General features: G+C 42.3%; 1 protein-coding gene across 1 annotated transcript in view; it reads right to left on the bottom strand.

Annotated features, from left to right (window-relative positions):
- LOC139379255 (FHF complex subunit HOOK-interacting protein 1A-like) overlaps positions 1–24,986 on the bottom strand; it is a 58,980-nt gene that overhangs the window by 12,910 nt on the left and 21,084 nt on the right. Inside the window, exons 11-15 of the mRNA XM_071122054.1 lie at positions 24,757–24,924; positions 23,629–23,708; positions 23,277–23,449; positions 21,005–21,735; positions 19,874–20,537 (exon numbers count right to left, since the gene is read on the bottom strand). Of these exons, the coding sequence (XP_070978155.1) occupies positions 19,874–20,537; positions 21,005–21,735; positions 23,277–23,449; positions 23,629–23,708; positions 24,757–24,924 (1,816 nt within the window). The remainder of the gene's footprint in view (positions 1–19,873; positions 20,538–21,004; positions 21,736–23,276; positions 23,450–23,628; positions 23,709–24,756; positions 24,925–24,986) is intronic.

Genomic DNA, 24,986 nt, shown 5'->3' with positions numbered 1-24,986 from the left:
ACAACCCTCGTTATTTTAGAACCCTCGTCATTCTACAACCCTCGTCATTCTACAACCCTCGTCATTCTACAACCCTCGTTATTTTAGAACCCTTGTTATTCTACAACCTTCGTTATTTTAGAACCCTCGTCATTCTACAACCCTCGTTATTTTAGAACCCTCGTCATTTTAGAACCCTACACAAACCTCGTTATTTTAGAACCCTCGTCATTCTACAACCCTCGTTATTTTAGAACTCTCGTCATTCTACAACCCTCGTTATTTTAGAACCCTCGTCATTCTACAACCCTCGTTATTTTAGAACCCTTGTTATTCTACAACCCTCGTCATTCTACAACCCTCGTTATTTTAGAACCCTTGTCATTCTACAACCCTCGTCATTCTACAACCCTCTTTATTTTAGAACCCTTGTCATTCTACAACCCTCATCATTCTACAACCCTCGTTATTTTAGAACCCTCGTCATTCTACAACTCTCGTTATTTTAGAACCCTCGTCATTCTACAACACTCGTTATTTTAGAACCCTCGTCATTCTACAACCCTCGTTATTTTAGAACCCTCGATATTCTACAACCCTCGTCATTCTACAACCCTCGTTATTTTAGAACCCTCGTTATTTTAGAACCCTCGTCATTCAACCCTCGTTATTTTAGAACCCTCGTTATTTTAGAACCCTCGTCATTCTACAACCCTCGTTATTTTAGAACCCTTGTAATTCTACAACCCTCGTTATTTTAGAACCCTCGTCATTCTACAACCCTCGTTATTTTAGAACCCTCGTTTCTACAACCCTCGTTATTTTAGAACCCTCGTCATTCTACAACCCTCGTTCTACAACCCTTTATTTTAGAACCCTTGTTATTCTACAACCCTCGTCATTCTATTTATTTTAGAACCCTATTCACAACCCTCGTCATTCTACAACCCTCTTTATTTTAGAACCCTTGTCATTCTACAACCCTCATCATTCTACAACCCTCGTTATTTTAGAACCCTCGTCATTCTACAACTCTCGTTATTTTAGAACCCTCGTCATTCTACAACCCTCGTTATTTTAGAACCCTCGTCATTCTACAACCCTCGTTATTTTAGAACCCTCATTCTACAACCCTCGTTATTTTAGAACCCTCGACTACAACCCTCGTCATTCTACAACCCTCGTTATTTTAGAACCCTCGTTATTTTAGAACCCTCGTCATTCTACAACCCTCGTTATTTTAGAACCCTCGTTATTTTAGAACCCTCGTCATTCTACAACCCTCGTTATTTTAGAACCCTTGTAATTCTACAACCCTCGTTATTTTAGAACCCTCGTCATTCTACAACCCTCGTTATTTTAGAACCCTCGTCATTCTACAACCCTCGTTATTTTAGAACCCTCGTCATTCTACAACCCTCGTCATTCTACAACCCTCGTTATTTTAGAACCCTTGTTATTCTACAACCCTCTTTATTTTAGAACCCTTGTCATTCTACAACCCTCATCATTCTACAACCCTCGTTATTTTAGAACCCTCGTCATTCTACAACTCTCGTTATTTTAGAACCCTCGTCATTCTACAACCCTCGTTATTTTAGAACCCTCGTCATTCTACAACCCTCGTTATTTTAGAACCCTCGTCATTCTACAACCCTCGTTATTTTAGAACCCTCGTCATTCTACAACCCTCGTTATTTTAGAACCCTCGTTATTTTAGAACCCTCGTCATTCTACAACCCTCGTTATTTTAGAACCCTCGTCATTCTACAACCCTCGTTATTTTAGAACCCTCGTCATTCTACAACCCTCTTTATTTTAGAACCCTTGTCATTCTACAACCCTCATCATTCTACAACCCTCGTTATTTTAGAACCCTCGTCATTCTACAACTCTCGTTATTTTAGAACCCTCGTCATTCTACAACACTCGTTACTCGTTATTTTAGAACCCTCGTCATTCTACAACCCTCGTTATTTTAGAACCCTCGTCATTCTACAACCCTCATCATTCTACAACCCTCGTTATTTTAGAACCCTCGTCATTCTACAACCCTCGTTATTTTAGAACCCTCGTCATTCTACAACACTCGTTATTTTAGAACCCTCGTCATTCTACAACCCTCGTTATTTTAGAACCCTCGTTATTTTACAACCCTCGTCATTCTACAACCCTCGTTATTTTAGAACCCTCGTCATTCTACAACCCTCGTTATTTTAGAACCCTCGTCATTCTACAACCCTCGTCATTCTACAACCCTCGTTATTTTAGAACCCTCGTTATTTTAGAACCCTCGTCATTCTACAACCCTCGTTATTTTAGAACCCTCGTCATTCTACAACCCTCGTTATTTTAGAACCCTCGTCATTCTACAACCCTCGTTATTTTAGAACCCTCGTCATTCTACAACCCTCGTTATTTTAGAACCCTCGTCATTCTACAACCCTCGTTATTTTAGAACCCTCGTCATTCTACAACCCTCGTTATTTTAGAACCCTTGTTATTCTACAACCCTCGTCATTCTACAACCCTCGTTATTTTAGAACCCTTGTCATTCTACAACCCTCGTCATTCTACAACCCTCTTTATTTTAGAACCCTTGTCATTCTACAACCCTCATCATTCTACAACCCTCGTTATTTTAGAACCCTCGTCATTCTACAACTCTCGTTATTTTAGAACCCTCGTCATTCTACAACCCTCGTTATTTTACAACCCTCGTCATTCTACAACCCTCGTTATTTTAGAACCCTTGTTATTCTACAACCCTCGTCATTCTACAACCCTCGTTATTTTAGAACCCTTGTCATTCTACAACCCTCGTCATTCTACAACCCTCTTTATTTTAGAACCCTTGTCATTCTACAACCCTCATCATTCTACAACCCTCGTTATTTTAGAACCCTCGTCATTCTACAACTCTCGTTATTTTAGAACCCTCGTCATTCTACAACACTCGTTATTTTAGAACCCTCGTCATTCTACAACCCTCGTTATTTTAGAACCCTCGTTATTGTACAACCCTCGTCATTCTACAACCCTCGTTATTTTAGAACCCTCGTTATTCTACAACCCTCGTTATTTTAGAACCCTCCCTCGTCATTCTACAACCCTCGTTATTTTAGAACTCTTGTCATTCTACAACCCTCGTCATTCTACAACCCTCTTTATTTTAGAACCCTTGTCATTCTACAACCCTCATCATTCTACAACCCTCGTTATTTTAGAACCCTCGTCATTCTACAACTCTCGTTATTTTAGAACCCTCGTCATTCTACAACCCTCGTTATTTTAGAACCCTTGTAATTCTACAACCCTCGTTATTTTAGAACCCTCGTCATTCTACAACCCTCGTTATTTTAGAACCCTCGTTATTTTAGAACCCTCGTCAATCTACAACCCTCGTTATTTTAGAACCCTCGTCATTCTACAACCCTCGTTATTTTAGAACCCTCGTCATTCTACAACTCTCGTTATTTTAGAACCCTCAACATTCTACAACCCTCGTTATTTTAGAACCCTCGTCATTCTACAACCCTCGTTATTTTAGAACCCTCGATATTCTACAACCTTCGTTATTTTAGAACCCTCGTCATTCTACAACCCTCGTTATTTTAGAACCCTCGTTATTTTAGAACCCTCGTCATTCTACAAACCTCGTTATTTTAGAACCCTCGTCATTCTACAACCCTCGTTATTTTAGAACCCTCGTCATTCTACAACTCTCGTTATTTTAGAACCCTCAACATTCTACAACCCTCGTTATTTTAGAACCCTCGTCATTCTACAACCCTCGTTATTTTAGAACCCTCGATATTCTACAACCTTCGTTATTTTAGAACCCTCGTCATTCTACAACCCTCGTTATTTTAGAACCCTCGTTATTTTAGAACCCTCGTCATTCTACAAACCTCGTTATTTTAGAACCCTCGTCATTCTACAACCCTCGTTATTTTAGAACCGTCGTCATTCTACAACCCTCGTCATTCTACAACCCTCGTTATTTTAGAACCCTCATTATTCTACAACCCTCGTTATTTTAGAACCCTCGTCATTCTACAACCCTCGTTATTTTAGAACTCTCGTCATTCTACAACCCTCGTTATTTTAGAACCCTCGTCATTCTACAACCCTCGTTATTTTACAACCCTCGTCATTCTACAACCCTCGTTATTTTAGAACCCTTGTTATTCTACAACCCTCGTCATTCTACAACCCTCGTTATTTTAGAACCCTTGTCATTCTACAACCCTCGTCATTCTACAACCCTCTTTATTTTAGAACCCTTGTCATTCTACAACCCTCATCATTCTACAACCCTCGTTATTTTAGAACCCTCGTCATTCTACAACTCTCGTTATTTTAGAACCCTCGTCATTCTACAACACTCGTTATTTTAGAACCCTCGTCATTCTACAACCCTCATTATTTTAGAACCCTCGTTATTGTACAACCCTCGTCATTCTACAACCCTCTTTATTTTAGAACCCTTGTCATTCTACAACCCTCGTCATTCTACAACACTCGTTATTTTAGAACCCTCATCATTCTACAACCCTCGTTATTTTAGAACCCTCGTCATTCTACAACCCTCTTCATTTTAGAACCCTCGTCATTCTACAACCCTCGTTATTTTAGAACCCTCGTCATTCTACAACCCTCGTTATTTTAGAACCCTCGTTATTTTAGAACCCTCGTCATTCTACAACCCTCGTTATTTTAGAACCCTCGTCATTCTACAACCCTCGTTATTTTAGAACCCTCGTCATTCTACAACCCTCGTTATTTTAGAACCCTCGTCATTCTACAACCCTCGTTATTTTAGAACCCTCGTTATTTTAGAACCCTCGTCAATCTACAACCCTCGTTATTTTAGAACCCTCGTCATTCTACAACCCTCGTTATTTTAGAACCCTCGTTATTTTAGAACCCTCGTCATTCTACAACCCTCGTTATTTTAGAACCCTCGTCATTCTACAACCCTCGTTATTTTAGAACCCTCGTCATTCTACAACCCTCGTCATTCTACAACCCTCGTTATTTTAGAACCCTCGTCATTCTACAACCCTCGTCATTCTACAACCCTCGTCATTCTACAACCCTCGTTATTTTAGAACCCTTGTTATTCTACAACCTTCGTTATTTTAGAACCCTCATCATTCTACAACCCTCGTTATTTTAGAACCCTCGTCATTTTAGAACCCTCGTCATTCTACAAACCTCGTTATTTTAGAACCCTCGTCATTCTACAACACTCGTTATTTTAGAACCCTCGTCATTCTACAACCCTCGTTATTTTAGAACCCTCGTTATTGTACAACCCTCGTCATTCTACAACCCTCTTTATTTTAGAACCCTTGTCATTCTACAACCCTCGTCATTCTACAACACTCGTTATTTTAGAACCCTCATCATTCTACAACCCTCGTTATTTTAGAACCCTCGTCATTCTACAACCCTCTTCATTTTAAAACCCTCGTCATTCTACAACCCTCGTTATTTTAGAACCGTCGTCATTCTACAACCCTCGTCATTCTACAACCCTCGTTATTTTAGAACCCTCGTTATTCTACAACCCTCGTTATTTTAGAACCCTCGTCATTCTACAACCCTCGTTATTTTAGAACTCTTGTCATTCTACAACCCTCTTTATTTTAGAACCCTTGTCATTCTACAACCCTCATCATTCTACAACCCTCGTTATTTTAGAACCCTCGTCATTCTACAACTCTCGTTATTTTAGAACCCTCGTCATTCTACAACCCTCGTTATTTTAGAACCCTTGTAATTCTACAACCCTCGTTATTTTAGAACCCTCGTCATTCTACAACCCTCGTTATTTTAGAACCCTCGTTATTTTAGAACCCTCGTCAATCTACAACCCTCGTTATTTTAGAACCCTCGTCATTCTACAACCCTCGTTATTTTAGAACCCTCGTCATTCTACAACTCTCGTTATTTTAGAACCCTCAACATTCTACAACCCTCGTTATTTTAGAACCCTCGTCATTCTACAACCCTCGTTATTTTAGAACCCTCGATATTCTACAACCTTCGTTATTTTAGAACCCTCGTCATTCTACAACCCTCGTTATTTTAGAACCCTCGTTATTTTAGAACCCTCGTCATTCTACAAACCTCGTTATTTTAGAACCCTCGTCATTCTACAACCCTCGTTATTTTAGAACCGTCGTCATTCTACAACCCTCGTCATTCTACAACCCTCGTTATTTTAGAACCCTCATTATTCTACAACCCTCGTTATTTTAGAACCCTCGTCATTCTACAACCCTCGTTATTTTAGAACTCTCGTCATTCTACAACCCTCGTTATTTTAGAACCCTCGTCATTCTACAACCCTCGTTATTTTACAACCCTCGTCATTCTACAACCCTCGTTATTTTAGAACCCTTGTTATTCTACAACCCTCGTCATTCTACAACCCTCGTTATTTTAGAACCCTTGTCATTCTACAACCCTCGTCATTCTACAACCCTCTTTATTTTAGAACCCTTGTCATTCTACAACCCTCATCATTCTACAACCCTCGTTATTTTAGAACCCTCGTCATTCTACAACTCTCGTTATTTTAGAACCCTCGTCATTCTACAACCCTCGTTATTTTACAACCCTCGTCATTCTACAACCCTCGTTATTTTAGAACCCTTGTTATTCTACAACCCTCGTCATTCTACAACCCTCGTTATTTTAGAACCCTTGTCATTCTACAACCCTCGTCATTCTACAACCCTCTTTATTTTAGAACCCTTGTCATTCTACAACCCTCATCATTCTACAACCCTCGTTATTTTAGAACCCTCGTCATTCTACAACTCTCGTTATTTTAGAACCCTCGTCATTCTACAACACTCGTTATTTTAGAACCCTCGTCATTCTACAACCCTCGTTATTTTAGAACCCTCGTTATTGTACAACCCTCGTCATTCTACAACCCTCGTTATTTTAGAACCCTCGTTATTCTACAACCCTCGTTATTTTAGAACCCTCGTCATTCTACAACCCTCGTTATTTTAGAACTCTTGTCATTCTACAACCCTCGTCATTCTACAACCCTCTTTATTTTAGAACCCTTGTCATTCTACAACCCTCATCATTCTACAACCCTCGTTATTTTAGAACCCTCGTCATTCTACAACTCTCGTTATTTTAGAACCCTCGTCATTCTACAACCCTCGTTATTTTAGAACCCTTGTAATTCTACAACCCTCGTTATTTTAGAACCCTCGTCATTCTACAACCCTCGTTATTTTAGAACCCTCGTTATTTTAGAACCCTCGTCAATCTACAACCCTCGTTATTTTAGAACCCTCGTCATTCTACAACCCTCGTTATTTTAGAACCCTCGTCATTCTACAACTCTCGTTATTTTAGAACCCTCAACATTCTACAACCCTCGTTATTTTAGAACCCTCAACATTCTACAACCCTCGTTATTTTAGAACCCTCGTCATTCTACAACCCTCGTTATTTTAGAACCCTCGATATTCTACAACCCTCGTTATTTTAGAACCCTCGTTATTTTAGAACCCTCGTCATTCTACAAACCTCGTTATTTTAGAACCCTCGTCATTCTACAACCCTCGTTATTTTAGAACCCTCGTCATTCTACAACTCTCGTTATTTTAGAACCCTCAACATTCTACAACCCTCGTTATTTTAGAACCCTCGTCATTCTACAACCCTCGTTATTTTAGAACCCTCGATATTCTACAACCTTCGTTATTTTAGAACCCTCGTCATTCTACAACCCTCGTTATTTTAGAACCCTCGTTATTTTAGAACCCTCGTCATTCTACAAACCTCGTTATTTTAGAACCCTCGTCATTCTACAACCCTCGTTATTTTAGAACCGTCGTCATTCTACAACCCTCGTCATTCTACAACCCTCGTTATTTTAGAACCCTCATTATTCTACAACCCTCGTTATTTTAGAACCCTCGTCATTCTACAACCCTCGTTATTTTAGAACCCTCGTCATTCTACAACCCTCGTTATTTTAGAACTCTCGTCATTCTACAACCCTCGTTATTTTAGAACCCTCGTCATTCTACAACCCTCGTTATTTTACAACCCTCGTCATTCTACAACCCTCTTTATTTTAGAACCCTTGTCATTCTACAACCCTCATCATTCTACAACCCTCGTTATTTTAGAACCCTCGTCATTCTACAACTCTCGTTATTTTAGAACCCTCGTCATTCTACAACACTCGTTATTTTAGAACCCTCGTCATTCTACAACCCTCGTTATTTTAGAACCCTCGTTATTGTACAACCCTCGTCATTCTACAACCCTCTTTATTTTAGAACCCTTGTCATTCTACAACCCTCGTCATTCTACAACACTCGTTATTTTAGAACCCTCATCATTCTACAACCCTCGTTATTTTAGAACCCTCGTCATTCTACAACCCTCTTCATTTTAGAACCCTCGTCATTCTACAACCCTCGTTATTTTAGAACCCTCGTCATTCTACAACCCTCGTTATTTTAGAACCCTCGTTATTTTAGAACCCTCGTCATTCTACAACCCTCGTTATTTTAGAACCCTCGTCATTCTACAACCCTCGTTATTTTAGAACCCTCGTCATTCTACAACCCTCGTTATTTTAGAACCCTCGTCATTCTACAACCCTCGTTATTTTAGAACCCTCGTTATTTTAGAACCCTCGTCAATCTACAACCCTCGTTATTTTAGAACCCTCGTCATTCTACAACCCTCGTTATTTTAGAACCCTCGTTATTTTAGAACCCTCGTCATTCTACAACCCTCGTTATTTTAGAACCCTCGTCATTCTACAACCCTCGTTATTTTAGAACCCTCGTCATTCTACAACCCTCGTCATTCTACAACCCTCGTTATTTTAGAACCCTCGTCATTCTACAACCCTCGTCATTCTACAACCCTCGTCATTCTACAACCCTCGTTATTTTAGAACCCTTGTTATTCTACAACCTTCGTTATTTTAGAACCCTCATCATTCTACAACCCTCGTTATTTTAGAACCCTCGTCATTTTAGAACCCTCGTCATTCTACAAACCTCGTTATTTTAGAACCCTCGTCATTCTACAACCCTCGTTATTTTAGAACTGTCGTCATTCTACAACCCTCGTCATTCTACAACCCTCGTTATTTTAGAACCCTCGTTATTCTACAACCCTCGCCATTCTACAACCCTCGTCATTCTACAACCCTCGTTATTTTAGAACCCTTGTTATTCTACAACCCTCGTCATTCTACAACCCTCGTTATTTTAGAACCCTTGTCATTCTACAACCCTCGTCATTCTACAACCCTCTTTATTTTAGAACCCTTGTCATTCTACAACCCTCATCATTCTACAACCCTCGTTATTTTAGAACCCTCGTCATTCTACAACTCTCGTTATTTTAGAACCCTCGTCATTCTACAACCCTCGTTTTTTTAGAACCCTCGTCATTCTACAACCCTCGTTATTTTAGAACCCTCGATATTCTACAACCCTCGTCATTCTACAACCCTCGTTATTTTAGAACCCTCGTTATTTTAGAACCCTCGTCATTCTACAACCCTCGTTATTTTAGAACCCTCGTTATTTTAGAACCCTCGTCATTCTACAACCCTCGTTATTTTAGAACCCTTGTAATTCTACAACCCTCGTTATTTTAGAACCCTCGTCATTCTACAACCCTCGTTATTTTAGAACCCTCGTCATTCTACAACCCTCGTTATTTTAGAACCCTCGTCATTCTACAACCCTCGCCATTCTACAACCCTCGTTATTTTAGAACCCTTGTTATTCTACAACCCTCGTCATTCTACAACCCTCGTTATTTTAGAACCCTTGTCATTCTACAACCCTCGTCATTCTACAACCCTCTTTATTTTAGAACCCTTGTCATTCTACAACCCTCATCATTCTACAACCCTCGTTATTTTAGAACCCTCGTCATTCTACAACTCTCGTTATTTTAGAACCCTCGTCATTCTACAACCCTCGTTATTTTAGAACCCTCGTCATTCTACAACCCTCGTTATTTTAGAACTCTCGTCATTCTACAACCCTCGTTATTTTAGAACCCTCGATATTCTACAACCCTCGTCATTCTACAACCCTCGTTATTTTAGAACCCTCGTTATTTTAGAACCCTCGTCATTCTACAACCCTCGTTATTTTAGAACCCTCGTTATTTTAGAACCCTCGTCATTCTACAACCCTCGTTATTTTAGAACCCTTGTAATTCTACAACCCTCGTTATTTTAGAACCCTCGTCATTCTACAACCCTCGTTATTTTAGAACCCTCGTCATTCTACAACCCTCGTTATTTTAGAACCCTCGTCATTCTACAACCCTCGCCATTCTACAACCCTCGTTATTTTAGAACCCTTGTTATTCTACAACCCTCTTTATTTTAGAACCCTTGTCATTCTACAACCCTCATCATTCTACAACCCTCGTTATTTTAGAACCCTCGTCATTCTACAACTCTCGTTATTTTAGAACCCTCGTCATTCTACAACCCTCGTTATTTTAGAACCCTCGTCATTCTACAACCCTCGTTATTTTAGAACTCTCGTCATTCTACAACCCTCGTTATTTTAGAACCCTCGTCATTCTACAACCCTCGTTATTTTAGAACTCTCGTCATTCTACAACCCTCGTTATTTTAGAACCCTCGTCATTCTACAACCCTCGTTATTTTAGAACCCTTGTTATTCTACAACCCTCGTCATTCTACAACCCTCGTTATTTTAGAACCCTTGTCATTCTACAACCCTCGTCATTCTACAACCCTCTTTATTTTAGAACCCTTGTCATTCTACAACCCTCATCATTCTACAACCCTCGTTATTTTAAAACCCTCGTCATTCTACAACTCTCGTTATTTTAGAACCCTCGTCATTCTACAACACTCGTTACTTTAGAACCCTCGTCATTCTACAACCCTCGTTATTTTAGAACCCTTGTCATTCTACAACCCTCGACATTCTACAACCCTCTTTATTTTAGAACCCTTGTCATTCTACAACCCTCATCATTCTACAACCCTCGTTATTTTAGAACCCTCGTCATTCTACAACTCTCGTTATTTTAGAACCCTCGTCATTCTACAACACTCGTTATTTTAGAACCCTCGTCATTCTACAACCCTCGTTATTTTAGAACCCTCGTTATTGTACAACCCTCGTCATTCTACAACCCTCTTTATTTTAGAACCCTTGTCATTCTACAACCCTCGTCATTCTACAACCCTCGTTTTTTTAGAACCCTCGTCATTCTACAACCCTCGTTATTTTAGAACCCTCGATATTCTACAACCCTCGTCATTCTACAACCCTCGTTATTTTAGAACCCTCGTTATTTTAGAACCCTCGTCATTCTACAACCCTCGTTATTTTAGAACCCTCGTTATTTTAGAACCCTCGTCATTCTACAACCCTCGTTATTTTAGAACCCTTGTAATTCTACAACCCTCGTTATTTTAGAACCCTCGTCATTCTACAACCCTCGTTATTTTAGAACCCTCGTCATTCTACAACCCTCGTTATTTTAGAACCCTCGTCATTCTACAACCCTCGCCATTCTACAACCCTCGTTATTTTAGAACCCTTGTTATTCTACAACCCTCGTCATTCTACAACCCTCGTTATTTTAGAACCCTTGTCATTCTACAACCCTCGTCATTCTACAACCCTCTTTATTTTAGAACCCTTGTCATTCTACAACCCTCATCATTCTACAACCCTCGTTATTTTAGAACCCTCGTCATTCTACAACTCTCGTTATTTTAGAACCCTCGTCATTCTACAACCCTCGTTATTTTAGAACCCTCGTCATTCTACAACCCTCGTTATTTTAGAACTCTCGTCATTCTACAACCCTCGTTATTTTAGAACCCTCGATATTCTACAACCCTCGTCATTCTACAACCCTCGTTATTTTAGAACCCTCGTTATTTTAGAACCCTCGTCATTCTACAACCCTCGTTATTTTAGAACCCTCGTTATTTTAGAACCCTCGTCATTCTACAACCCTCGTTATTTTAGAACCCTTGTAATTCTACAACCCTCGTTATTTTAGAACCCTCGTCATTCTACAACCCTCGTTATTTTAGAACCCTCGTCATTCTACAACCCTCGTTATTTTAGAACCCTCGTCATTCTACAACCCTCGCCATTCTACAACCCTCGTTATTTTAGAACCCTTGTTATTCTACAACCCTCTTTATTTTAGAACCCTTGTCATTCTACAACCCTCATCATTCTACAACCCTCGTTATTTTAGAACCCTCGTCATTCTACAACTCTCGTTATTTTAGAACCCTCGTCATTCTACAACCCTCGTTATTTTAGAACCCTCGTCATTCTACAACCCTCGTTATTTTAGAACTCTCGTCATTCTACAACCCTCGTTATTTTAGAACCCTCGTCATTCTACAACCCTCGTTATTTTAGAACTCTCGTCATTCTACAACCCTCGTTATTTTAGAACCCTCGTCATTCTACAACCCTCGTTATTTTAGAACCCTTGTTATTCTACAACCCTCGTCATTCTACAACCCTCGTTATTTTAGAACCCTTGTCATTCTACAACCCTCGTCATTCTACAACCCTCTTTATTTTAGAACCCTTGTCATTCTACAACCCTCATCATTCTACAACCCTCGTTATTTTAAAACCCTCGTCATTCTACAACTCTCGTTATTTTAGAACCCTCGTCATTCTACAACACTCGTTATTTTAGAACCCTCGTCATTCTACAACCCTCGTTATTTTAGAACCCTTGTCATTCTACAACCCTCGACATTCTACAACCCTCTTTATTTTAGAACCCTTGTCATTCTACAACCCTCATCATTCTACAACCCTCGTTATTTTAGAACCCTCGTCATTCTACAACTCTCGTTATTTTAGAACCCTCGTCATTCTACAACACTCGTTATTTTAGAACCCTCGTCATTCTACAACCCTCGTTATTTTAGAACCCTCGTTATTGTACAACCCTCGTCATTCTACAACCCTCTTTATTTTAGAACCCTTGTCATTCTACAACCCTCGTCATTCTACAACACTCGTTATTTTAGAACCCTCATCATTCTACAACCCTCGTTATTTTAGAACCCTCGTCATTCTACAACCCTCTTCATTTTAGAACCCTCGTCATTCTACAACCCTCGTTATTTTAGAACCGTCGTCATTCTACAACCCTCGTCATTCTACAACCCTCGTTATTTTAGAACCCTCGTTATTCTACAACCCTCGTTATTTTAGAACCCTCGTCATTCTACAACCCTCGTTATTTTAGAACTCTTGTCATTCTACAACCCTCGTCATTCTACAACCCTCTTTATTTTAGAACCCTTGTCATTCTACAACCCTCATCATTCTACAACCCTCGTTATTTTAGAACCCTCGTCATTCTACAACTCTCGTTATTTTAGAACCCTCGTCATTCTACAACCCTCGTTATTTTAGAACCCTTGTAATTCTACAACCCTCGTTATTTTAGAACCCTCGTCATTCTACAACCCTCGTTATTTTAGAACCCTCGTTATTTTAGAACCCTCGTCAATCTACAACCCTCGTTATTTTAGAACCCTCGTCATTCTACAACCCTCGTTATTTTAGAACCCTCGTCATTCTACAACTCTCGTTATTTTAGAACCCTCAACATTCTACAACCCTCGTTATTTTAGAACCCTTGTCATTCTACAACCCTCGTCATTCTACAACCCTCTTTATTTTAGAACCCTTGTCATTCTACAACCCTCATCATTCTACAACCCTCGTTATTTTAAAACCCTCGTCATTCTACAACTCTCGTTATTTTAGAACCCTCGTCATTCTACAACACTCGTTATTTTAGAACCCTCGTCATTCTACAACCCTCGTTATTTTAGAACCCTTGTCATTCTACAACCCTCGTCATTCTACAACCCTCTTTATTTTAGAACCCTTGTCATTCTACAACCCTCATCATTCTACAACCCTCGTTATTTTAGAACCCTCGTCATTCTACAACTCTCGTTATTTTAGAACCCTCGTCATTCTACAACACTCGTTATTTTAGAACCCTCGTCATTCTACAACCCTCGTTATTTTAGAACCCTCGTTATTGTACAACCCTCGTCATTCTACAACCCTCTTTATTTTAGAACCCTTGTCATTCTACAACCCTCGTCATTCTACAACACTCGTTATTTTAGAACCCTCATCATTCTACAACCCTCGTTATTTTAGAACCCTCGTCATTCTACAACCCTCTTCATTTTAGAACCCTCGTCATTCTACAACCCTCGTTATTTTAGAACCGTCGTCATTCTACAACCCTCGTCATTCTACAACCCTCGTTATTTTAGAACCCTCGTTATTCTACAACCCTCGTTATTTTAGAACCCTCGCCATTCTACAACCCTCGTTATTTTAGAACTCTTGTCATTCTACAACCCTCGTCATTCTACAACCCTCTTTATTTTAGAACCCTTGTCATTCTACAACCCTCATCATTCTACAACCCTCGTTATTTTAGAACCCTCGTCATTCTACAACTCTCGTTATTTTAGAACCCTCGTCATTCTACAACCCTCGTTATTTTAGAACCCTTGTAATTCTACAACCCTCGTTATTTTAGAACCCTCGTCATTCTACAACCCTCGTTATTTTAGAACCCTCGTTATTTTAGAACCCTCGTCAATCTACAACCCTCGTTATTTTAGAACCCTCGTCATTCTACAACCCTCGTTATTTTAGAACCCTCGTCATTCTACAACTCTCGTTATTTTAGAACCCTCAACATTCTACAACCCTCGTTATTTTAGAACCCTCGTCATTCTACAACCCTCGTTATTTTAGAACCCTCGATATTCTACAACCTTCGTTATTTTAGAACCCTCGTCATTCTACAACCCTCGTTATTTTAGAACCCTCGTTATTTTAGAACCCTCGTCATTCTACAAACCTCGTTATTTTAGAACCCTCGTCATTCTACAACCCTCGTTATTTTAGAACCGTCGTCATTCTACAACCCTCGTCATTCTACAACCCTCGTTATTTTAGAACCCTCATTATTCTACAACCCTCGTTATTTTAGAACCCTCGTCATTCTACAACCCTCGTTATTTTAGAACTCTCGTCATTCTACAACCCTCGTTATTTTAGAACCCTCGTCATTCTACAACCCTCGTTATTTTACAACCCTCGTCATTCTACAACCCTCGTTATTTTAGAACCCTTGTTATTCTACAACCCTCGTCATTCTACAACCCTCGTTATTTTAGAACCCTTGTCATTCTACAACCCTCGTCATTCTACAACCCTCTTTATTTTAGAACCCTTGTCATTCTACAACCCTCATCATTCTACAACCCTCGTTATTTTAGAACCCTCGTCATTCTACAACTCTCGTTATTTTAGAACCCTCGTCATTCTACAACACTCGTTATTTTAGAACCCTCGTCATTCTACAACCCTCGTTATTTTAGAACCCTCGTTATTGTACAACCCTCGTCATTCTACAACCCTCTTTATTTTAGAACCCTTGTCATTCTACAACCCTCGTCATTCTACAACACTCGTTATTTTAGAACCCTCATCATTCTACAACCCTCGTTATTTTAGAACCCTCGTCATTCTACAACCCTCTTCATTTTAGAACCCTCGTCATTCTACAACCCTCGTTATTTTAGAACCCTCGTCATTCTACAACCCTCGTTATTTTAGAACCCTCGTTATTTTAGAACCCTCGTCATTCTACAACCCTCGTTATTTTAGAACCCTCGTCATTCTACAACCCTCGTTATTTTAGAACCCTCGTCATTCTACAACCCTCGTTATTTTAGAACCCTCGTCATTCTACAACCCTCGTTATTTTAGAACCCTCGTTATTTTAGAACCCTCGTCAATCTACAACCCTCGTTATTTTAGAACCCTCGTCATTCTACAACCCTCGTTATTTTAGAACCCTCGTTATTTTAGAACCCTCGTCATTCTACAACCCTCGTTATTTTAGAACCCTCGTCATTCTACAACCCTCGTTATTTTAGAACCCTCGTCATTCTACAACCCTCGTCATTCTACAACCCTCATTATTTTAGAACCCTCGTCATTCTACAACCCTCGTCATTCTACAACCCTCGTCATTCTACAACCCTCGTTATTTTAGAACACTCGTTATTTTAGAACCCTCGTCATTCTACAACCCTCGTTATTTTAGAACCCTCGTCATTCTACAACCCTCGTTATTTTAGAACCCTCGTCATTCTACAACCCTCATCATTCTACAACCCTCGTTATTTTAGAACCCTTGTTATTCTACAACCTTCGTTATTTTAGAACCCTCATCATTCTACAACCCTCGTTATTTTAGAACCCTCGTCATTTTAGAACCCTCGTCATTCTACAAACCTCGTTATTTTAGAACCCTCGTCATTCTACAACCCTCGTTATTTTAGAACCGTCGTCATTCTACAACCCTCGTCATTCTACAACCCTCGTTATTTTAGAACCCTCGTTATTCTACAACCCTCGCCATTCTACAACCCTCGTCATTCTACAACCCTCGTTATTTTAGAACCCTTGTTATTCTACAACCCTCGTCATTCTACAACCCTCGTTATTTTAGAACCCTTGTCATTCTACAACCCTCGTCATTCTACAACCCTCTTTATTTTAGAACCCTTGTCATTCTACAACCCTCATCATTCTACAACCCTCGTTATTTTAGAACCCTCGTCATTCTACAACTCTCGTTATTTTAGAACCCTCGTCATTCTACAACCCTCGTTTTTTTAGAACCCTCGTCATTCTACAACCCTCGTTATTTTAGAACCCTCGATATTCTACAACCCTCGTCATTCTACAACCCTCGTTATTTTAGAACCCTCGTTATTTTAGAACCCTCGTCATTCTACAACCCTCGTTATTTTAGAACCCTCGTTATTTTAGAACCCTCGTCATTCTACAACCCTCGTTATTTTAGAACCCTTGTAATTCTACAACCCTCGTTATTTTAGAACCCTCGTCATTCTACAACCCTCGTTATTTTAGAACCCTCGTCATTCTACAACCCTCGTTATTTTAGAACCCTCGTTATTTTAGAACCCTCGTCAATCTACAACCCTCGTTATTTTAGAACCCTCGTCATTCTACAACCCTCGTTATTTTAGAACCCTCGTTATTTTAGAACCCTCGTCATTCTACAACCCTCGTTATTTTAGAACCCTCGTCATTCTACAACCCTCGTTATTTTAGAACCCTCGTCATTCTACAACCCTCGTTATTTTAGAACCCTCGTCATTCTACAACCCTCGTTATTCTACAACCCTCGTCATTCTACAACCCTCGTTATTTTAGAACCCTCGTCATTCTACAACCCTCGTTATTTTAGAACCCTCGTCATTCTACAACCCTCGTCATTCTACAACCCTCGTTATTTTAGAACCCTTGTTATTCTACAACCTTCGTTATTTTAGAACCCTCGTCATTCTACAACCCTCGTTATTTTAGAACCCTCGTCATTCTACAAACCTCGTTATTTTAGAACCCTCGTCATTCTACAACCCTCGTTATTTTAGAACCGTCGTCATTCTACAACCCTCGTCATTCTACAACCCTCGTTATTTTACAACCCTCGTTATTTTAGAACCCTCGTTATTCTACAACCCTCGTTATTTTAGAACCCTCGTCATTCTACAACCCTCGTTATTTTAGAACTCTCGTCATTCTACAACCCTCGTTATTTTAGAACCCTCGTCATTCTACAACCCTCGCCATTCTACAACCCTCGTTATTTTAGAACCCTTGTTATTCTACAACCCTCGTCATTCTACAACCCTCGTTATTTTAGAACCCTTGTCATTCTACAACCCTCGTCATTCTACAACCCTCTTTATTTTAGAACCCTTGTCATTCTACAACCCTCATCATTCTACAACCCTCGTTATTTTAGAACCCTCGTCATTCTACAACTCTCGTTATTTTAGAACCCTCGTCATTCTACAACCCTCGTTATTTTAGAACCCTCGTCATTCTACAACCCTCGTTATTTTAGAACCCTCGTTATTTTAGAACCCTCGTCAATCTACAACCCTCGTTATTTTAGAACCCTCGTCATTCTACAACCCTCGTTATTTTAGAACCCTCGTTATTTTAGAACCCTCGTCATTCTACAACCCTCGTTATTTTAGAACCCTCGTCATTCTACAACCCTCGTTATTTTAGAACCCTCGTCATTCTACAACCCTCGTTATTTTAGAACCCTCGTCATTCTACAACCCTCGTTATTTTAGAACCCTCGTCATTCTACAACCCTCGTTATTTTAGAACTCTCGTCATTCTACAACCCTCGTTATTTTAGAACCCTCGTCATTCTACAACCCTCGCCATTCTACAACCCTCGTTATTTTAGAACCCTTGTTATTCTACAACCCTCGTCATTCTACAACCCTCGTTATTTTAGAACCCTTGTCATTCTACAACCCTCGTCATTCTACAACCCTCTTTATTTTAGAACCCTTGTCATTCTACAACCCTCATCATTCTACAACCCTCGTTATTTTAGAACCCTCGTCATTCTACAACTCTCGTTATTTTAGAACCCTCGTCATTCTACAACCCTCGTTATTTTAGAACCCTCGTCATTCTACAACCCTCGTTATTTTAGAACCCTCGTTATTTTAGAACCCTCGTCAATCTACAACCCTCGTTATTTTAGAACCCTCGTCATTCTACAACCCTCGTTATTTTAGAACCCTCGTTATTTTAGAACCCTCGTCATTCTACAACCCTCGTTATTTTAGAACCCTCGTCATTCTACAACCCTCGTTATTTTAGAACCCTCGTCATTCTACAACCCTCGTTATTTTAGAACCCTCGTCATTCTACAACCCTCGTTATTCTACAACCCTCGTCATTCTACAACCCTCGTTATTTTAGAACCCTCGTCATTCTACAACCCTCGTTATTTTAGAACCCTCGTCATTCTACAACCCTCGTCATTCTACAACCCTCGTTATTTTAGAACCCTTGTTATTCTACAACCTTCGTTATTTTAGAACCCTCGTCATTCTACAACCCTCGTTATTTTAGAACCCTCGTCATTCTACAAACCTCGTTATTTTAGAACCCTCGTCATTCTACAACCCTCGTTATTTTAGAACCGTCGTCATTCTACAACCCTCGTCATTCTACAACCCTCGTTATTTTAGAACCCTCGTTATTCTACAACCCTCGTTATTTTAGAACCCTCGTCATTCTACAACCCTCGTTATTTTAGAACTCTCGTCATTCTACAACCCTCGTTATTTTAGAACCCTCGTCATTCTACAACCCTCGCCATTCTACAACCCTCGTTATTTTAGAACCCTTGTTATTCTACAACCCTCGTCATTCTACAACCCTCGTTATTTTAGAACCCTTGTCATTCTACAACCCTCGTCATTCTACAACCCTCTTTATTTTAGAACCCTTGTCATTCTACAACCCTCATCATTCTACAACCCTCGTTATTTTAGAACCCTCGTCATTCTACAACTCTCGTTATTTTAGAACCCTCGTCATTCTACAACCCTCGTTATTTTAGAACCCTCGTCATTCTACAACCCTCGTTATTTTAGAACCCTCGTTATTCTACAACCCTCGTCATTCTACAACCCTCTTTATTTTAGAACCCTTGTCATTCTACAACCCTCGTCATTCTACAACCCTCGTTATTTTAGAACCCTCGTCATTCTACAACCCTCGTCATTTTAGAACCCTCGTCATTCTACAACCCTCATTTTTTTAGTACCCTCGTCATTCTACAACCCTCGTTATTTTAGAACCCTCGTCATTCTAAGGCCCTCAACATTCCACATAAAGTTTGCATACAGGCATGACAGTTCTGAATATCTCACCAGTGAAGGGTATCCCATGTTTTCTGTCTTGGCTGTTGCTCGTCAGTTCTGGACTGTTCTCCGGTTCCAGATCGGCATCCTTCGATTCCGGGGAGTCTGTAGAGAACACGCTAAAGTCCACCTCCTCCTCTCCTCCCTGGGCCAGAGCCAACACACGCTTCCTGAACTCTGTGATGTCATCAGTGACGTCATCAGGCTCCACCCCCAGCGAGCGCATGAGCTCCCGATACTGGGACAGGAAGCTGTCATCCACCGCCGAGGTCGTAACCGGGCTTACAGGATGATCAGCATCGGTTTTGTTACAGTCCTGCTGTTTCTCGACTGGGTGTGTGTGGTTCTCTGAGGTGGTTCTCTCCTGGTGGTCTGCTGTTGTCAGATCATTTGTCTGATTCACGGTCGTGGTCACCGTCCTGTTGCAGTTGTGGTCCAAATGCGGTCCAGACGACTTGCGTTTACGGTCATCGTCTACCTCCTCATTGACTGTGTGGTCCTCACAGCTCAGACCGTTACTGAGCAGCTGTGGTTGTGATCGCTTCTCCTCTCTCACCCCCTCTTCCTCTCTCACCCCCTCTTCCTCTCTCACCCCCTCTTCCACGATCACCCCCTCTTCCTCTCTCAGCTCCTCTTCCACGATCACCCCCTCTTCCTCTCTCACCCCCTCTTCCTCTCTTCCACGATCACCCCCTCTTCCTCTCTCACCCCCTCTTCCACGATCACCCCCTCTTCCTCTCTCACCCCCTCTTCCTCTCTCACCCCCTCTTCCACGACCACCTCCTCTTTCTCTCTCATCCCCTCTTCCTCTCTCACCCCCTCTTTCTCTCTCATCCCCTCTTCCTCTCTCACCCCCTCTTCCTCTCTCACCCCCTCTTCCTCTCTCACCCCCTCTTCCTCTCTCACCCCCTCTTCCACGATCACCCTCTCTTCCTCTCTCACCCCCTCTTCCTCTCTCACCCCCTCTTCCTCTCTCACCCCCTCTTCCTCTCTCACCCCCTCTTCCACGACCACCTCCTCTTTCTCTCTCATCCCCTCTTCCTCTCTCACCCCCTCTTTCTCTCTCATCCCCTCTTCCTCTCTCACCCCCTCTTCCTCTCTCACCCCCTCTTCCTCTCTCACCCCCTCTTCCTCTCTCACCCCCTCTTCCACGATCACCCTCTCTTCCTCTCTCACCCCCTCTTCCTCTCTCACCCCCTCTTCCACGACCACCCTCTCCTTCTCTCGTCTAAGCGTTCCATATCTGTGAACGAGCGAGGTTGTTTGACTAACAACTGGTTTCCTGGTCTGTGGAGTTGTCCTGCGGTCAGGCTTGTATTCCACCTCGTCTTTCTGTGCTATGAGGTTATAGACCAACACATCGTCCTGAAAGTCCGACTCCTCTACGTAGGAGCCTTGGATCAACATTATGGCCGAACGTCTCATCTCCTGAATATGCTGAGGGGTTTCAATATGTACTGGGGGGGTGAGCGGGAGGGAGGAGGAGGGGAGGGCACTATCATCCCACTCATAACTATCATCCCACTCCAACTCGACCACACTCCCCCTCCCTCCGTCTCCCCCTCTATGTTGGTTTCCCATGGTTACAGGGGGGGAGGTGAGGGGAGGGCTGGGAGATGAAGTCCAGTTGAAGGTTTGATCCGTCTTCTCCTCCTCTAACTCTTGCTCTCTCTCTTCTTCCCCGTCTTCCTCCTCTCGAGCTGCAGGCTTCTCCCCGTCATAGGGACCAGACCAGACCAGACAGGCCTGGAGCGATGCAGCGATCCCAACTCTAGCATCCCAGAGGTACTGGAGATAGTTGACATTCATCAGGAGGTCTGTCCTGCAGATCCTGGAGTAACCAACACTGTCACCCTCTGACATGGGAACGTCTGAGGAGCAGAAGAGAGGAGGAGGAGGAGAAGAGGAGGAGGAGAAGAGGAGGAGGAGAAGAGGAGGAGGAGAAAAAGAGGAGGAGGAGAGGAGGAGGAGGAGGAGGAGGAGGAGAAGAGGAAGAGGAGGAGGAGAAGAAGAGGAGGAGGAGAAGAAGAGGAGGAGGAGGAGAGGAGGAGGAGAAGAGGAGGAGGAGGAGAAGAAGAGGAGGAGAAGAGAGACAGGTCAGTGAAAGTGCAAGGTCTGTGTAAGCCTGGCTGTGTAGTGCTCTGTGTCAGTGTGGCTGTGTAGTGCTCTGTGTAGTGCTCTGTGTTAGTGTGGCTGTGTAGTGCTTTGTGTAGTGCTCTGTGTTAGTGTGGCTGTGTAGTGCTCTGTGTAGTGCTCTGTGTTAGTGTGGCTGTGTAGTGCTCTGTGTCAGTGTGGCTGTGTAGTGCTCTGTGTAGTGCTCTGTGTTAGTGTGGCTGTGTAGTGCTCTGTGTCAGTGTGGCTGTGTAGTGCTCTGTGTAGTGCTCTGTGTCAGTGTGGCTGTGTAGTGCTCTGTGTTAGTGTGGCTGTGTAGTGCTCTGTGTAGTGCTCTGTGTCAGTGCTCTGTGTCAGTGTGGCTGTGCAGTGCTCTGTGTCAGTGTGGCTGTGTAGTGCTCTGTGTAGTGCTCTGTGTTAGTGTGGCTGTGTAGTGCTCTGTGTCAGTGTGGCTGTGTAGTGCTCTGTGTAGTGCTCTGTGTCAGTGTGGCTGTGTAGTGCTCTGTGTTAGTGTGGCTGTGTAGTGCTCTGTGTAGTGCTCTGTGTCAGTGTGGCTGTGTAGTGCTCTGTGTTAGTGTGGCTGTGTAGTGCTCTGTGTAGTGCTCTGTGTCAGTGTGGCTGTGTAGTGCTCTGTGTCAGTGTGGCTGTGTAGTGCTCTGTGTAGTGCTCTGTGTCCGTGTGGCTGTGTAGTGCTCTGTGTAGTGCTCTGTGTCAGTGCTCTGTGTCAGTGTGGCTGTGTAGTGCTCTGTGTCAGTGCTCTGTGTCAGTGTGGCTGTGTAGTGCTCTGTGTCAGTGTGGCTGTGTAGTGCTCTGTGTAGTGCTCTGTGTCAGTGTGGCTGTGTAGTGCTCTGTGTCAGTGTGGCTGTGTAGTGCTCTGTGTAGTGCTCTGTGTCAGTGTGGCTGTGTAGTGCTCTGTGTCAGTGTGGCTGTGTAGTGCTCTGTGTAGTGCTCTGTGTCAGTGTGGCTGTGTAGTGCTCTGTGTCAGTGTGGCTGTGTAGTGCTCTGTGTTAGTGTGGCTGTGTAGTGCTCTGTGTCAGTGTGGCTGTGTAGTGCTCTGTGTCAGTGTGGCTGTGTCAGTGTGGCTGTGTAGTGCTCTGTGTAGTGCTCTGTGTCAGTGTGGCTGTGTAGTGCTCTGTGTAGTGCTCTGTGTCAGTGTGGCTGTGTAGTGCTCTGTGTCAGCGTGGCTGTGTAGTGCTCTGTGTAGTGCTCTGTGTCAGTGTGTGTGTGTGGTGTGTGTGTGTGTGTGTGTGTGTTTTCAGTGTGTGTGTGTGTGTGTGTGTGTGTGTGTGTGTGTTCTCACTATTCCCCATGGCCCAGTGGATGTGTTGGGTGTGAGTGTGTACGGCTCCGAGGCGCAGAGGGCACCAGGAGGGAGTGAGGAAGAGGAATTTAACAGCTGATGAAGAGTAGGCGTCTCTGTCCTTCAGAGAGCGGCGTTCTCTCACACACAGGTGTGTACACGGGATCAGATACCTGCAGAGAGAGAGGGAAGAAACACACAGACGCATGCACGTCAGAGGAGGCTGGTGGGGGGAGCTATATGAGGCTCATTGTAATGTCTGGAATGGATCACGTTGACACACACACACACACACACACTGAACACACACACACACACTGAACACACACACTGAACACACACACCTTCCTACCTGAGTATGAGCTGAAGCATGACGTCTTCACAGAACAGACCAATGAGAGTTCGGAACAAAGCCAGAGACACTGTACCTAACTATAACACACAGGGGTCAAAGGTCAAACCACTGTACCTAACTATAACACACAGGGGTCAAAGATCAAACCACTGTACCTAACTAACACACAGGGGTCAAAGATCAAACCACTGTACCTAACTATAACACACAGGGGTCAAAGATCAAACCACTGTACCTAACTATAACACACAGGGGTCAAAGATCAAAACACATTAAACCACTGTACCTAACTATAACACACAGGGGTCAAAGATCAAACCACTGTACCTAACTATAACACACAGGGGTCAAAGGTCAAAACACATTAAACCACTGTACCTAACTATAACACACAGGGGTCAAAGGTCAAAACACATTAAACCACTGTACCTAACTATAACACACAGGGGTCAAAGATTAAACCACTGTACCTAACTATAACACACAGGGGTCAAAGGTCAAAACACATTAAACCACTGTACCTAACTATAGCACACAGGGGTCAAAGATCAAACCTCTGTACCTAACTATAACACACAGGGGTCAAAGGTCAAAACACATTAAACCACTGTACCTAACTATAACACACAGGGGTCAAAGGTCAAAACACATGAAATCAACATTTTAGTGATTAACAAAATTAATAAGAGAACAGAGCCTGTCTGCCTGTCTGCCTGTTTGTCTCTGTGTGTGTGTGTGTGTGTGTGTGTGTGTGACTGTGTGTCTGCCTCTGTGTCTGTCTCTGTGTCGGTCTGTCTGTGTTACCTGGAAGGGTGTGTTACCTGGAAGGGTGTGTTACCTCTAGAGACCAGTGTGTTACCTGGAAGGGTGTGTTACCTCTAGAGACCAGTGTGTTACCTGGAAGGATGTGTTACCTCTAGAGACCAGTGTGTTACCTGGAAGGGTGTGTTACCTCTAGAGACCAGTGTGTTACCTGGAAGGGTGTGTTACCTCTAGAGACCAGTGTGTTACCTGGAAGGGTGTGTTACCTCTAGAGACCAGTGTGTTACCTGGAAGGATGTGTTACCTCTAGAGACCAGTGTGTTACCTGGAAGGGTGTGTTACCTCTAGAGACCAGTGTGTTACCTGGAAGGGTGTGTTAACTCTGGACACCAGTGTGTCTAGGAGCTGGACGTTGTCGTGTGTGTGTAGCAGTATGAAGGAGAGGAAGGTCTGGAGGAGGGCGGGCTCTGACACCGAGCGGAGGAAGAGGTCCAGATACGCTGTAGTGGTCATCACCTCTTCTAGTGTACACTACAGCCAATCAGAGAACAGAGATATGCACACTACAGCCAATCAGAGAACAGAGATATAAT

Source organism: Oncorhynchus clarkii, chromosome 21, assembly GCF_045791955.1.
Source record: "Oncorhynchus clarkii lewisi isolate Uvic-CL-2024 chromosome 21, UVic_Ocla_1.0, whole genome shotgun sequence".
Taxonomy (NCBI): Eukaryota; Metazoa; Chordata; class Actinopteri; order Salmoniformes; family Salmonidae; genus Oncorhynchus; species Oncorhynchus clarkii.
Note: the sequence above shows the minus strand (reverse complement) of the source record. Positions and strands in the feature narration are given on the sequence as shown.